This window comes from Balaenoptera acutorostrata, chromosome 3 (genome assembly GCF_949987535.1).
Source record: "Balaenoptera acutorostrata chromosome 3, mBalAcu1.1, whole genome shotgun sequence".
In the NCBI taxonomy this organism is placed as follows: Eukaryota; Metazoa; Chordata; class Mammalia; order Artiodactyla; family Balaenopteridae; genus Balaenoptera; species Balaenoptera acutorostrata.
Window position 1 is genome coordinate 13,449,994 of NC_080066.1, and position 14,468 is coordinate 13,464,461.

The 14,468-nt window shown below is 39.0% G+C and overlaps 1 protein-coding gene across 2 annotated transcripts in view; it reads right to left on the reverse strand.

Annotated features, from left to right (window-relative positions):
* SPAG6 (sperm associated antigen 6) overlaps window positions 1-14,468 on the reverse strand; it is a 74,043-nt gene that overhangs the window by 42,582 nt on the left and 16,993 nt on the right. For both annotated transcript variants that reach the window (XM_057543794.1, XM_057543793.1), the window contains exons 3-4: window positions 13,566-13,732; window positions 9,663-9,846 (exon numbers count right to left, since the gene is read on the reverse strand). In XM_057543794.1, coding sequence (XP_057399777.1) covers window positions 9,663-9,846; window positions 13,566-13,732 — 351 coding nt within the window. The remainder of the gene's footprint in view (window positions 1-9,662; window positions 9,847-13,565; window positions 13,733-14,468) is intronic.

A 14,468-nucleotide genomic window follows, 5' to 3' on the forward strand; every position in this document is an offset into this window, starting at 1 on the left:
AATATTATCCATTTACTTTTTCACACTTTCCCTCATCTTAATTCATGCCTTTATCACAGTTAAAATACTACATTTTTTAAATGTTAAGGCTTATTCATTTTTTAACAATTTTTTAGACTTCAAATTGTCAGTAGAAATATAACTATCCAATAGCACCTTCCTGATTCATAAATAATAATTAAAGCCATTGAGTGCATGCATGTAGACAACTGGTATACAGTCCTCAAGTCCGATGGTCAGCTGTTTTCAGTAAAGGAATAACTAGTTCTCTTTGGCCTCCTGACTACCTCACTGCTGAGTGAAGGAACTGAGGCAGCCACCTCCACTGGACCATGACAAGCTCAGTACAACTTTAGATTTAATTTTTAAAACAAAAGGAGACACAGATAAAAGGGAGGACATTTAAGATCAACAACATTCATAAAATTACTAGTATCTAAAGCTGGATGAATGGAATATTTAGGGATGACTTTATGTTGACCAGAAGGGAAGAGCACAGAAAGGAAAGTCCGTCAGCATATAATAGGCACGGCTGTAACACGTAAAACTAGGTGCGTCAGGCAAAAGTGATCTTGCTTTAACAGTGCTCACAATGGCCTTAACCCCCTCCTCTTAATTGTTATGGCTAGTGGTTTGTTTAGATCAGGAGTGGTAAACACAGGGCCCAGGCAAGTAATTAAAATAAGTGAAGCCAGAAGGCGTAAGAAAAATAACTGAGTGGGAAGCACAGTAAACTGGAAAAGTATATGCACCAGCTACAAGGAGCAGCAACTACCCAGCTTCAGCCCAGCACTGCCACATAGGAATATAGGCCAACCGTTGTCAGGTCCTTGGAGTTTTCAAGAGAAGCCAGACATCTGATTTTTAATGTGAAATTGCCTAGTTTTTAAGTGTTGGGAACTTAAAAACACACTGTGTAAGACAACATAGTGCAGGCTAAATAAAACACGTCTATCATTTTACAACCCTAGGCTTAAACCTTACACCTTCTAAAACGAGCTGTGGGGATTTTCTGGATGTAGAAAGGTGACATTCTTTCTACATTTGATTCTTGAAGACACATTCTAGAGTCATAAAGGAAGAACCACTATAGTGGTTACATAAGAAAATTCAGAGGTGAATTCCAAGAAATTGATGAAAACCTAAAAATTGGCCTGCAAAAAAAGGATTAATCTAAACATATATTATGATACTCCACTAATTTTTCTGCTCATAATGGAGATGTAAGAGGGAAGAATGTGAGCAAAATTAAGCGATCCATCATGAGAACTCATAAAAAGGACTCAAAATGAACAGGTTCTCCGAAAGGAAAAAAAGGAAGGAAAAAAAAAAATATATATATATATATATTTACCATATTAATTCAAAAATAATTAGGCAAATCAAACACCTCAAAAACTCTAATTCCTTTTAACTTTATTGCTTTTTAATTTCATTTTCCAAACACTGCTTTTAACTCACTGGTTTTAAGCCCTACAAAAATTTATATTCTATTTTTTCATTAAAAATAAAATAAAGTTATGAATCATCATTTCTTTGCATTTAGGTGGCCCTATTTATTAGTTTAAAGATAGGCTGGTTTTGCATCTGGCTGTAAAACACAACTATATCACTTCAAAACCTTTGTGAAATAAAGCGGGTTAAAAAATACATTTAAAAAAAAAATACATTTAAGATTTGGCTATCACTTATGATGTCAATCTTATGTTATATAATCATCCCATTCAACCAAATTTTTCATGATTTGGTGAAATTACAGTAAAAACAAATATGGAGGTGTAATCGCCAAAACTGGTTATATACTGACCATACGCCAGTATGATTTTAGGAATGTCACTTTTAAAGTGGAAGAAATTTGTCTAGAAATTTGTCTAACTCAGCTGTTTACAACTGGTTTAGTTACCTACTGCTACACCAAACTTAGCTGCTTGAAACAGGAAACGTTTATAATCTTACAGTTTCTGTAGGTCAGGAATCTGGGAGCGGCTCAGCTGGATGGTTCAGGCTGTGACGTCTCACGAGGCTGCAATCAAGCCATCAGCCAGGGCTGCAGTTATCTGACGCTTGACTGGGATACACTGGGTCTACAGGATCTTCTTCCCAGCATACCCACGGGAGTTGGAAGAAGGCATCAGTTCCTCCCCATTTCTGGGCTCTTTCATAGGCTGCTCATGATGAGACTTCCCCCAGAGTGAGTGATTCAGAGGAGAGAACCCAAGACAAAAGCCATAGTCTTTTATAATCTAACCTCAGAAGTGACATGCCATCACTTCTGCTCTATTTCATTGGTGCAACGTGGGCAGAGACTACACAGGGATGTGACTAAGAAGAGGCAGGCATGGAAGCCAGCTACCAAAAAACCTTTATTCTACACCAACGCATCTGAGAGAGGCAATATCCTTCTGTAGGTAGCGATGGCTCACTAGAGCTATAATTCTGAGCTGAGAAACTGATATTTCCAATCGCATGTCGGAGTGAGAAAAGGTGGCGGGAATTTGCATATTATTATGAAAAAATCTAATGTATGATTTTTATTTATCCCTCGCTCCCACAAATGTCATTTTTCCTACCCATTATCTCCATGCCACTTCTTTCCACCCCATCTCCAGAGCCATCGGTCTAACCCTTACATATGGATTGAGTGTCTGAGAGATTAAGGGTTAACACACATACATACATATGCTTTGAAGGTTAACTAATTCTAGCTTCTTTAAAAAGTCAAGTGAGTCAAATAAGCCGTTGATCTGGAGTTAACGGGGCCTTAGTAAGAAATTACAATCAGCTGGATGGATGGCGCACTTATACAAGGCTCAAGTATAAAAAACAGCTTCAAAATATGGAAAGGAAAAGTCAAGAAGTGGAGACAAGAGAAAGAGAAGGTGGGAAAAGGGAGAGTTGGGTACGGCCTTGGAAGATCATAGGTAGCATAAGATACAAAGCCATTTTTAAAACCCCGATTTTAGCAACTTTTAGTTTTATACTTTACTCAACAGCTGAGACTAAGCTGAATTGGAAAAGGCAAAGTTACAGAGAGGGTCTGGAGTGCTCTTGTAATGAAGAAAACAAATTACTTGGAATTAGCTTTTTACAAAATACGCTTTTTGTATCTAGACATGTTTCCATTCATTTCTACTTGCTTTATATAATATTGCAACAATCATTGTAGTTTCATTCCACCTACAATCCGCACTCTGCTGGGGGAAAAAAAAAATCCTTAGATGGAAAATGCAGATTTTATTATTCAACCTTTCGAACTTTACTGGCATCTGTTCTTTCTTCCAGCCCAGTTTTAGGCAAGTCCCTGCCTTCGAGGAGCTCAGGCTGACGGAGGAGGCTAAACAGTAAAGGGTTAGCAGTGCCCCAGTGGAATTCTCTACAAGAACACACAAAGGACAGAGGAAACAGAAACGAAACACTGGGTGGCTAGAAAGTTTACAGGGTGTTTTTATACAAGTGGTCCCCGGTCAGCAGTTCTTGGGGTGACTGCCTCTGGGTGGTTAATGAAGCGACCTGTGGGCCTCCAATGTCCACTTTTATTCCTGAGGATGAGCCAGCCCAACACTGTTAATAACTGCATGATATCCCACTGAGTAAATATTCCATAATTTACTTAACCTGCCCCCCCCCACCCCAGCTACTCAGGACACTTAATTGTTTTTTTTTTGCTTTGGGGCTTTGCCATTCTTAAGTTCAGTACAGTGAACTTCTCTGTGCATTAAGATTACATTTATTTATTAGTTATCCATTGCTACATACAAAATGACCCAAACTCAGCAGCTTAAAGCATCATTCCTTATCTCATATTTTCTGTGGGTCAGGAATCCACGAGCAGCCTAGCTGGGGGGTTCGGGCTTGGAGTTTCTCATGAAGTTGCTGTCACACTGTCTGCGGGGGCTGCGGTCGTCTGAAGGCACAACTGGGGCAGGATCTGCTTCCAAGCTCACTCATGTAGTTCTAGGAAGCTCCGGTTTCTTGCTGGTTGTCGAAGACCTTAGCTCCTCATGACATGGGCCTTTCCACAGGCTGCCTGAGTGTCCTCATGTCACAGCACCTGGCTTCCCTCAGAGCGAGTGATGAGAGAACCCCACCACAGAAGCCTCGATCCTGCAGAGCTGGTCACCTCCTCTCAGAAGTGACAGACCATCACTTCTGCAGCATTCTGGTGGTGACACAGACCAATCCTGGTATGATGTGGGAGGGGACTATACAAGGGTGAGAATGCCAGGACATGGGATCTCTGAGGGGCATTTGGGAGGCTGGCTACCACGGGTCCTACATTGATACATGTATACTCTACAGGTTAGACAAACACACACATTCACACATATGTGTGTGCATGTATGTGTTTACTTAAGATAGAGGCTCAGAGGTGAAGGTCCTGAGGGGAAGAATGTTGACATTTTTTGAGGTTCTTGATATTTTTAGATTAAACCACATGAAACTGCTGTTTCTGTTAAGTCAAAACCAATCAAATATAGGTAATTTCGTAAGGTCAACCTCATATGACTGCAATATTGTTTTCCAAAGGGGGTTACCAGTACGTGGCCCCATCAACAATGTGCGAGTCTGGTAGTCTGGCCTCTCATAAAGTACGTTTCAGCCCTTACATCAGTAAGTGACTGCTCGAAGTTGACTCATCATTTACTTCTCCTCAAATGGTAAGTTTAGTTCCACATTCCTTAACTTACTACATATATTACTGTTCAGTTATACTGATTAATAAGCATGAATATTAAGCGTGACTTTTTGAGACCACAGCATCACCACTACATTGCCTTTTAACAACAACAACCCCCCCCCCACACACACACACAAAACACAAGAGTGCAGGCACAGGAGCTCTAAGTCAGTGCTGTGAGATGGGAATGTGAGCCACGTATAAAATTTAAAATTTTCTAGGGACTTCCCTGGTGGCGCAGTGGTTAAGAATCCACCTGCCAATGCAGTGGACACGGGTTCGAGCCCTGGTCCAGGAAGATCCCACACGCCGCGGAGCAGCTAAGCCCGTGTGCCACAACTACTGAGCCTGCGCTCTAGCCCGCAAGCCGTAACTACTGAAGCCCGCATGCCCTAGAGCCTACGTGCCACAACTGCTGAGCCTGCGTACTGCAACTACTGACATATACCACAGAAAAGAATCAGGCCAGCCAGCTCTGTCTGGATTCCTTCCTTACATTATCTATTTGGTAAACAGCATGTAATCTACTCGATGTTTCTGTAGTATCAGAATGAGCCAATTCCTGCAAGCACCGCTCATCTGTGGCTGCAGCAATCTCCTCTCCTGACTGCTATTGAGCTGGAAGGGAAATTTCTCATTTGATTTAGGATACAAATGATATACCTGGGAGAAAGAATAGTCACACATGTGGAAACCAGTCATCAGGGATTAAAAACAGAGGTATCTGGCAAGACTATCAGATACTACAAGGAGCTTAAAATGAAGAATGATGAGCTTTCATACACTTGCCTTTCTCACATTATAAAAAGGAAGACTCTTTGAAGGGTTTTGAGTAATTGCCAAGCAGTTCTGCCATAAATTGCTGTCTGACCAGAATAAATCGTTTAACCTCTCTATTTCAGTTTCCTCACCTATAATGTGTTAATATTATATATATAATATAATGTGTTAATAATTAAAATGTTTTAGAACACCTAATCAAACGTATTCCTCTTTGCCAGGACTGAGAACAGCCAAAGTTTATTCTGAGACAGCAAAGGTTTACAGGAGACCAAGTTTACAAGAGACAGAATTTTTAGCTAACGTTCCTAAACAAACACTGAAAACTTAAGTTTTCAGCCCAAATGTGGAAGATCATTCCCACAAAACACGTACATGGCTCCTCCTTCCTCAGGTTGCAGCCAGGCCGCTGCTCTCACCTCTGTCCCAAGCACTCTGATGACTGCCACGTGCTGCACACAAGTTCACCGGCGGTGCTCCTCCACGAAGCTGCTGTGCCACTGACGGGCGCGAGGCCAGAGCCAGGCGGCCAGGCGCAGCGAGGAAGGAGGGCCCTGAGCGCGAGGAAGCCCCTGCCTGGGCCCTACCGGTGGGAGCACCGAGGCCGCAGAGCCCACCGCCCCTCCTGCCTCGCCCCCTGTAGCTCCAAAAGCAAGACTAGTCCTTGGAAATAGTGAGAGATTTGACACCGATTAGGTAAATATGTAACCAGAGTAATTCTGCTGAGTGGGAGAATGTAGCAAGACGGAGGAAGAGGGACAACCGGTCTGAGAAGAATTCTACCTCAACCTTTATTAAGGAGCCCAGAGTAGAAAGAAGTAGCTTATTTATCTTCCGAGTAAGAGGTACATATTATCAGTTGTATTCCGTACCTGGTGAGTCAATCGTGGAAATTTAATAAGACCATTTGCCCAGAGTTAAAACCACCACCACCACCATTTCTGGTGGATAGCCCCGTTTCCCTTGGTTATCTGTAAAATGCTTTAAAATCTATACATAGAAGTAACTTTTAGAAATTGCATTTTTCAAATAAGGAAAAGTCAGATGATGCCCATAGATTTTCCTCTTCTACTAATTGTATGCTTACTTTATTTTTGTTTCCTATGCACAAAACGTTCTTCTTTAAAGGTTCCTTTCTTATTGCCCTTAAAGGTACATTACTTTTGCACCTCCTTTAAGGTTTATATTTACTAAACTATCTAATCAAACAACTTACCACAAATACCCAGAAGAAAACACTGAATGAATCCCTTTAATCTCAATATATTCCATTTTTAAGAGATCATCAAGAAAGAAATCAGGTTATTTGGAGGTAAATCTTCTATTTTCACTGATATTCAGGATGTGAATGATGACTTAACTGCTTACTAGATAACAATTCCCTTTCCTTCTGAGAAATCTATGCAGTAATCTCTTCTGGGAGCTTCTGGGTCCCAAGCCCCTAACTACCGTGAAATATTGAAATTACACTGGGAATTCCATGTGGGAGCCAGATTATAGCAAAAAATTGGAATAGAATCCTGAAGACAGAGCCTATTTATGAACTATAATCATTTAGCCTCAGATTCAACAAAAGGGAGGTATGGAAAGGTTACCTATGGGCACCTGCCTCAGCGTATCTGTATGGTTGTCCTCAAAGCTCTCTCGCACCACTCTTTAAAATACTCATGTTACAATCTGTTTGCCGTAAAGTCCTCTGACATTAAAAAAAAAAAAAAATTACTAAATATACTCAGGTAGTTTCCCCATGATAACCAGCTTCTAATTTAAAACATTGCTTTAGTTTTCTCAATCAACATGTGTTAAACAATAGTCCTAGGGTGAAGCTACTTGGAAAACCAAAATCCAGATATTAAAGAAATAATTTTCATATACCAATTCTGAATCATTCTAAGCATAACAATAGTTTTCTTTCTCAATTTACTTTTGTATCATCTTATTATTTTGTTTCCAATAGTGTCACCATTTAAAAACCAAATTAAACATAACCATGGGACAGCCACTTCCTGTTTCTGTTTTGAGTTTCTTCTTCAAAACTCTTTCAAGGAGTACTTAATGAAACTGTATGGTACAGGGGTTGACATACGGCTTTGGAGTCAAGACAGATTTAGATTCAAATTTTGGTTCCACCATTAACATGACTTCAGGTATCCTAAGTTCCACTTTCTTCCTCTTTTTAACAGGGAGAGTAATACCTGCCCTAAGTGTATCTGTAGCCAAAATGAGATAATATCCTAAAGCATACTGCACAGAGCCAGGCACACGGTAATTACTTGATAAACGGTAGCTATTATTTTATACATGCACACACACTGAAAAATCTGGAAAACAAATTAAAAACATCCTTAATTCTATCACCCTAGTAACACAAACATGTACGTCCTTGTAATTTACGTCCACATAAAAATTTATTTTTATATTATTATAATTGTAACACGCAATTTTGTCTTTTTTTCACATTATCATCACTTTTCCATGTTATCATGTAGGATTCATAATTACCTTTTATTTGTTGAGTGAGATTCCATTAAGTAAACTACTATAATTTAACCACTAAATTCCTGCCAAATATTTGAGGGGTTTTGGTATTAGAAATAATACTACAATAACATTTGCACGAATGCAGCTTCTTCATTCTGCGGGATTCTTTCCTAAGGATGAATTCCCAAATCAGGCTTTCTAGAGTAACCATGAACTCTTTCATGGCTTAGATTAGTTTTGCCAAATGCCTTTGCACAAGTTTATACAATTTGTAGTGCCTCCATCAGTGGACAGATACATCTTCATGCCCCCTCAAACCTTCAGTATTAATACAGTATTCATACCTTACATTTATTGATTCTTTACCATGTACCAAGCACTGGTCTATCTCATCATCCTCACAACAAATCTCTGAAGCAGTACTTCCTCTCTTGCAAATGAGGAAGTTAAGTTCCAGAAAGTTTAAAAGCCATGTCGAAGGTTACACAGCAACTAAGTAGTAGAACTTGGACTCAAACTCAGATCCTGTCCTAAGGCCACAATGCTGTTAACCACTTGGTTTTATTTCTGCTTTACTCTTTTTTTCCCCCAAATAATAATAGGTAGGAAAAGATACTTTCACTGATGTTTTAATATGCAGTTCTTTATCAGCAAAGTTTACACTTTTACATATGTTTGTTTTAAAACTGTTATTTTCTTGTTGTGCTATTTGTTCATACTTTTTAGCAACTTCTGTAAAGTGGTGGGGGCAATTTTGTTCCCTATGTATTTTTTACCCATCAGGTGTGTCAGCACAGCCTTCACACAAGAGGCCCAGGCCCCTTCTTGATGGCTTCATTGAGCTCAGTTTATGAGAAAAGGTGCTCCTCCTCTTTCTCCTCCTTCCTGACGATTATGGGCTGAATACAAATATGTTCTAGCAAGTTACCACGTCCATATCTTTTCAACATTATTCACTCATACAACATGGCTCCTGGCTGGCTTGGAACACCCTACCATAAGTGAGAGTGAAGACCCAATGTCCCTTGAGGGGTGACAAACTCAAACAATTTTGTAACGGAACCAATTTACCAAGGTCCTTGAAGCTAATCAATATCTCATTCTCCCCACATCCCCCTGATTCCCCTTCTGACTTCAAATTTTTCTTTTGCTAACTAACATAAAGACTGAAATGGATAGGTTTTTTTGGTGAATTTGTGATCCAAACAACTTGGCCATCATTCAAAACTTATCTCCCATAATGTATAGAAACATCATTAAGACGTCATATCTGGGACTTCCCTGGTGGCACAGTGGTTGGGAATCTGCCTGCCAATGCAGGGGACACGGGTTCGAGCCCTGGTCCGGGAAGATCCCACATGCCGCGGAGCAACTAAGCCCGTGCGCCACAACTACTGAGCCCGTGCTCTAGAGCCCGCGAGCCACAACTACTGAGCCTGCGCTCTAGAGCCCGCGAGCCACAACTACTGATGCCCGCGCGCCTAGAGCCCGTGCTCCGCAACAAGAGAAGCCACCGCAATGAGAAGCCCGTGCACCACAATGAAGAGTAGCTCCCGCTCGCCACAACTACAGAAAGCCCACACACCACAACAAAGACCCAATGCAGCCAAAAATTAAAAATTAAAAAAAAAAGACCTCTCATATCTATGGTTTACTAAGCAAAGCCAGATTTACCTAATTAATCTAAACTTTAACAATCCTATTTTATAGTAAGGCCCATTACCTGCATTATGTCTTGCAATATAGCCAAGTGCCCAGACTGCAGCCTCTTTGACTCCAGGGTCAAAATCTTCCAAGCATATCACCAGCGTATCCAGTGCTCCACAATCCACTATCGCCTGAGCTAGCTGGGGAGAATGTTTACCAACTGCTCGTAACACAAAGGCAGCGGCTTTCTTGTAAAAACGCTACAAGGATAAATAGACAAAACTCAAAGTGAATTGAGCTAAAAGTTAAAATAGACCAAAACCAACATTAAAATGACATTGATATATTTTTTTAAAAAGCTCAAAAAGTAATAAAATAAAAAATAAAACTAAGAAAAAAAGCTCAACAGCTATGAAATATAAGAGATGAAAAACATCCTGCAATATCATTTTGATTTTTTGTTGTTTCCCCCATTGCTTTTGTTCAGTAACTGAACTGAAAGGATTTAAGTCTTAAAATACATTTCAAATGTTTTACTCTGAAACATGCATTTGGAAATTGTATAAAATGAAATATAAACATTATATTTCCTACAAATTCATAAAATAATGAGATTTCATGTTTGTGCATTACAGTGAAAGGTATTTGTTTGCCCTATGGGAACTCTTAGATTGTTAGCGCATGCAACTAAACTGTCACCTAACAAATTCGTTTCCTTAACTTGCCCTCAGTCTCTAAGCATGACCTCAACTAACCTTTCTGGTGTCCCACGTTATCCTGAAATAACAACTATGTTCTGAGGCTCACTTAGCAATCATCAGATAAACATAAAGGCAAAATATTCATGATACATTTTAAAACTCCTCCTGGCAAATAAACCAGCCCAACAGTGGGTTATGTTATTTATCCCTTCTTAGAAATGCTTTTTTACAAAGATATAAATGACTTACCATTATGTGAATTTCAAGTAATGCTTCATATTTATAATATGTTCTATATGTAAATTTTATCAGATTAAGAAATAAAACTGAAACACAAGACTAACCTGTTTTTCTTCATATTGCTAAAAAAAAAAAAAGATATAGAGGAAGTATTCGGCTATAACACTCACTGTTTTATGGTTAGCGTAATGACACAGTAATAGTTTCCTAACTCTATCTTTCATTAATAGAGCCCAATTAATGCCCTATTTTAGATTCTAAGTTTCTATTTCTTTACAGTGACTACAAAGAAAAAGTGACTAGGTGACTATAGCATCTGTTTTGAAAGCATTCTATTTGTGCAGGCTGAAATATTAAGATTCAATAAAAAATTATGTGAGAGAAAATACATCAAGTATAATTTAACATATTATATCTCCAAAATCAGTATATATTGACAAGGTAAGAAATATGCTATGTTAGTAATGATGTTTTGATTTGATATATTTCTTTAGTTTCTTAAATGTCAACATATAGAGGCATTAAGATATTTGTTATAAAGTCTAATTTTACATGTCAGTAACCAAAAATCTCCTACTTTATTATAAAAATTAGAATAGTTTTAGAGTAGCTTCCCATAGATTATTTTCTCATAATTGTGGAAAAATAACAGTGACACATTTCTTGTCATTACCTTAAACTAATTTGACTTTTTATATTGCAGAATTTTCAAATTCACACTTTACTGGGCATCAATAGTCAGTACTAACTACAGTGCCTAGAATATCACTCTCTGATCTCATTCCAAATCCCTAACTCTCTTCTCTCCCAGAAAACCTCACCAAAAGAATTACCCTTTAAAAAAAAAAAGGAAGGAAAAGCAAAACCAGAGGACTTTGTACCTCATAAAGAAGAGATTAAATCTCCTGTGAGAAATGGGCTAAACGCCTGGTAGGGGAAGGAGACAGAAGCCTGTGAATGATGCTTCACATTCTCACTTTCTCCTCACTTCTGCCCTAGTACTTTTTGTCTCTTTACAGCTAATGGGTACTCATTCACACTTAGAAAACTTCTGTTGAGAACCTTCTATGTGAGACACCAAACACAGACCCTGCCCTCAGAGAAGGAGCTAAGAGTCCAAGCATTTGATGATAGAAGGAATGCCTACAAGAAAAATAAAATTTCTGTAACTCCTCCTAGGGATAAGACAGTTATTAGCAAATTACTCTCCAATCTAAAAAAATAAGGCACATTTTTAAACAATTAGGATTTTTTTTTTTTTGGTAAATACACATAACATAAAATTTACTATTTTCATCATGTTAAAGTGTACAATTCAGTGGCATTTAGTGCATTCACAATGTTGTGCAACCATGCCTATCTAGTCCTAGAATATTTTCATCACTCCAACAAGAAACCTCCTACATGCTAAGCAGCCACTTCTCACCCCCCCCTCCCCCCCGGCCTCTGGTAACCATTCATCTGCTTCCGTCTCTGTGGATCTGCATATTCTGGATATTTCATATCAATGGAATCATACAATATGTAGCTTTGTCTGGCTTCTTTCTGTTAGCGTAAAGTTTTCAAGGTTCACCCATGCTGTAGAATGCATCATGATTTCATCCCTTGTTATGACTGATAATATTCCATTGTATGGATACATAACATTTTGTTTATCTAGTCATTCTTTTGGCTATTGTGGATAATGCTGCTGTGAACATTTGTGCACAAGTTTTGTTTGAACACCTGTTTTCAATTCCTTCAGAAACATAACTAGGAGTAGAACTGCTGGGTCATATGGTAATTGTGTTTAACTTGCTGAGGAAGTGCCAAACTGTTTTCCATAGCAGCTGCACGATTTTACATAACTTCTCCACATCTTCACTAACACTTTTATTATTATTTTCCTTTTTTTCTTTCTCTTATTTTTTATGGCCATCCTAGTAGGTAGAGTGCTATCTCATTATGTTTGGGTTTTTTTTTTTTAAGATTTGATTTTATTTATTTTTGGCTGCATTGGGTCTTCATCGCTGCGCGCGGGCTTCCTCTAGTTGTGGTGAGCAGGGGCTACTCTTCGTTGTGGTGCACGGGCTTCTCATTGCAGTGGTTTCTCTTGTTGCAGAGCACGGGCTCTAGGCGCACAGGCTCAGTAGTTGTGGCTCGCGGGCTCTAGAGCGCAGGCTCAGTAGCTGTGGCGGACAGGCTTAGTTGCTCCGTGGCATGTGGGATCTTCCCGGACCAGGGCTCAAACCCGTGTCCCCTGCATTGGCAGGTGGATTCTTAACCACTGCACCACCAGGGAAGTCCCCCCATTTTTTAAATTGTAGTTTTTGTCCTTTGGTTACAACAAATAGGAATTTAATCTTAAAAGACACGTCAAGAAAGATACATCCCTAGGTTATGATAAACTAGCAGGATGGAATGAACAGTCCAAGACCCTATGTAGAGGAAGATCCTTAACTATTGTTAGAAACATAGAGGGAACCAGACAGGATGAAAAAAACAATGGCAGCACTCTTATATGGCCCTTAAAAGGGCTGACATGCTTGCATACTTGGAAAAAAATGCTTTGTCAAACCTTCTGTTAAATGCATTCTCCTTCCTTTTGGATGCTTCTCTTCCCCTTGCTTCAGAGCTGTCTCTTACATTGTCCATTAACCAGATTTCACCATTGTATATAACTTATTTGCCCAGGGCTCCATACACCTTTCTAAGACTGATCCTATAACTTGAATAAACCCATGTTGAGAAATACTGCTTTATGTATAATTCCATTAAAAATTGTAATATGGCAATTATACTTCAATAAAGATGTTTAAAAAAAAATTGTAATATGTTTTCTCCTTATATTAACAGTAATGGAGAAAAGCTGCCTATCAGCCCCAAAGTAAAATACCCTAAAAGTATTATTACATGCAGTTCAAAGAATTGAAGGTTGTATTAACATCCTAATAATTCTATGCCTACAAACTTGCAACTGTACCCAAACTATCAATTTTTTTAAAAATCCAAAACAAACAAACAAAAAAACATATAACTTAGTTTTTAAAAATTCTTACATTCTGTTCTGCCAATGAATAAACAAGCTGTGGAAGAATGTTGCCCTTCACGACTGCTTCTGCTAGGTCATCATTATAATTAGCCAGTCTCCCCAGAGCCAAAGCAGCAGTCTGTTGAATTGTTGGGACCACATCCAGAAGAAGAGGCCTCAGCAAAGACATTACACCTAAGTTATGAGAAAACAGAAATCAGCAAATTTTAAATTACAAGGCAAGCATACCATTCAGCATATACGCAGATAGGAAAATTCAGGGGAATATATCAGTAAAACAACAACAAAATCATCCACTAAAAACTAATGGGATATTAAGCAGCATCTAACTGGCTAAGGCACAGAATAATACAACCTGTAATTATCAAAGTAGCAGCTTAGCATGGAAATAACAAAGGCTTTGGAGAACCAGAGTTTAAATCCCTGATTTGGCAAACACTAGCTGCATGACGTCATGAACGCAGAGAGAGGTTTGTAAAGCACAGAGTAGAATGCCTACCTAGCACGTGGCAAGGAGGCAGGTGTTGGGGAGCTGGGTCCCTCCCACACAACCTTTGCACATCCTATCTTTCAGGGCTCAGTTCACTCCTTTCCTCTCAATCAAGTCTTCCGATGGTTTTTTCTCTGATTCCAGCTGAACTTTACTTCAGGGCTAGGTGAGCTAGGAGGGCCATTTGGCTAGGGCCTCCCATTCATAAAGGGCTGCAAATTCAGATTTCTGACATTACCTCCAAATAAATAAATCACAATACTAGCTCTCATAATATTCATTCTAGGCTTGAATACATAGTAGGAATACCATCATAACAACAACAATAATAAAAGTAGCTTATATTATATATTATTTTGTGCATGCATTGTTTTAAGAACTTATTTTCCATATTAATTCACTGAACTCTCATAACTAACC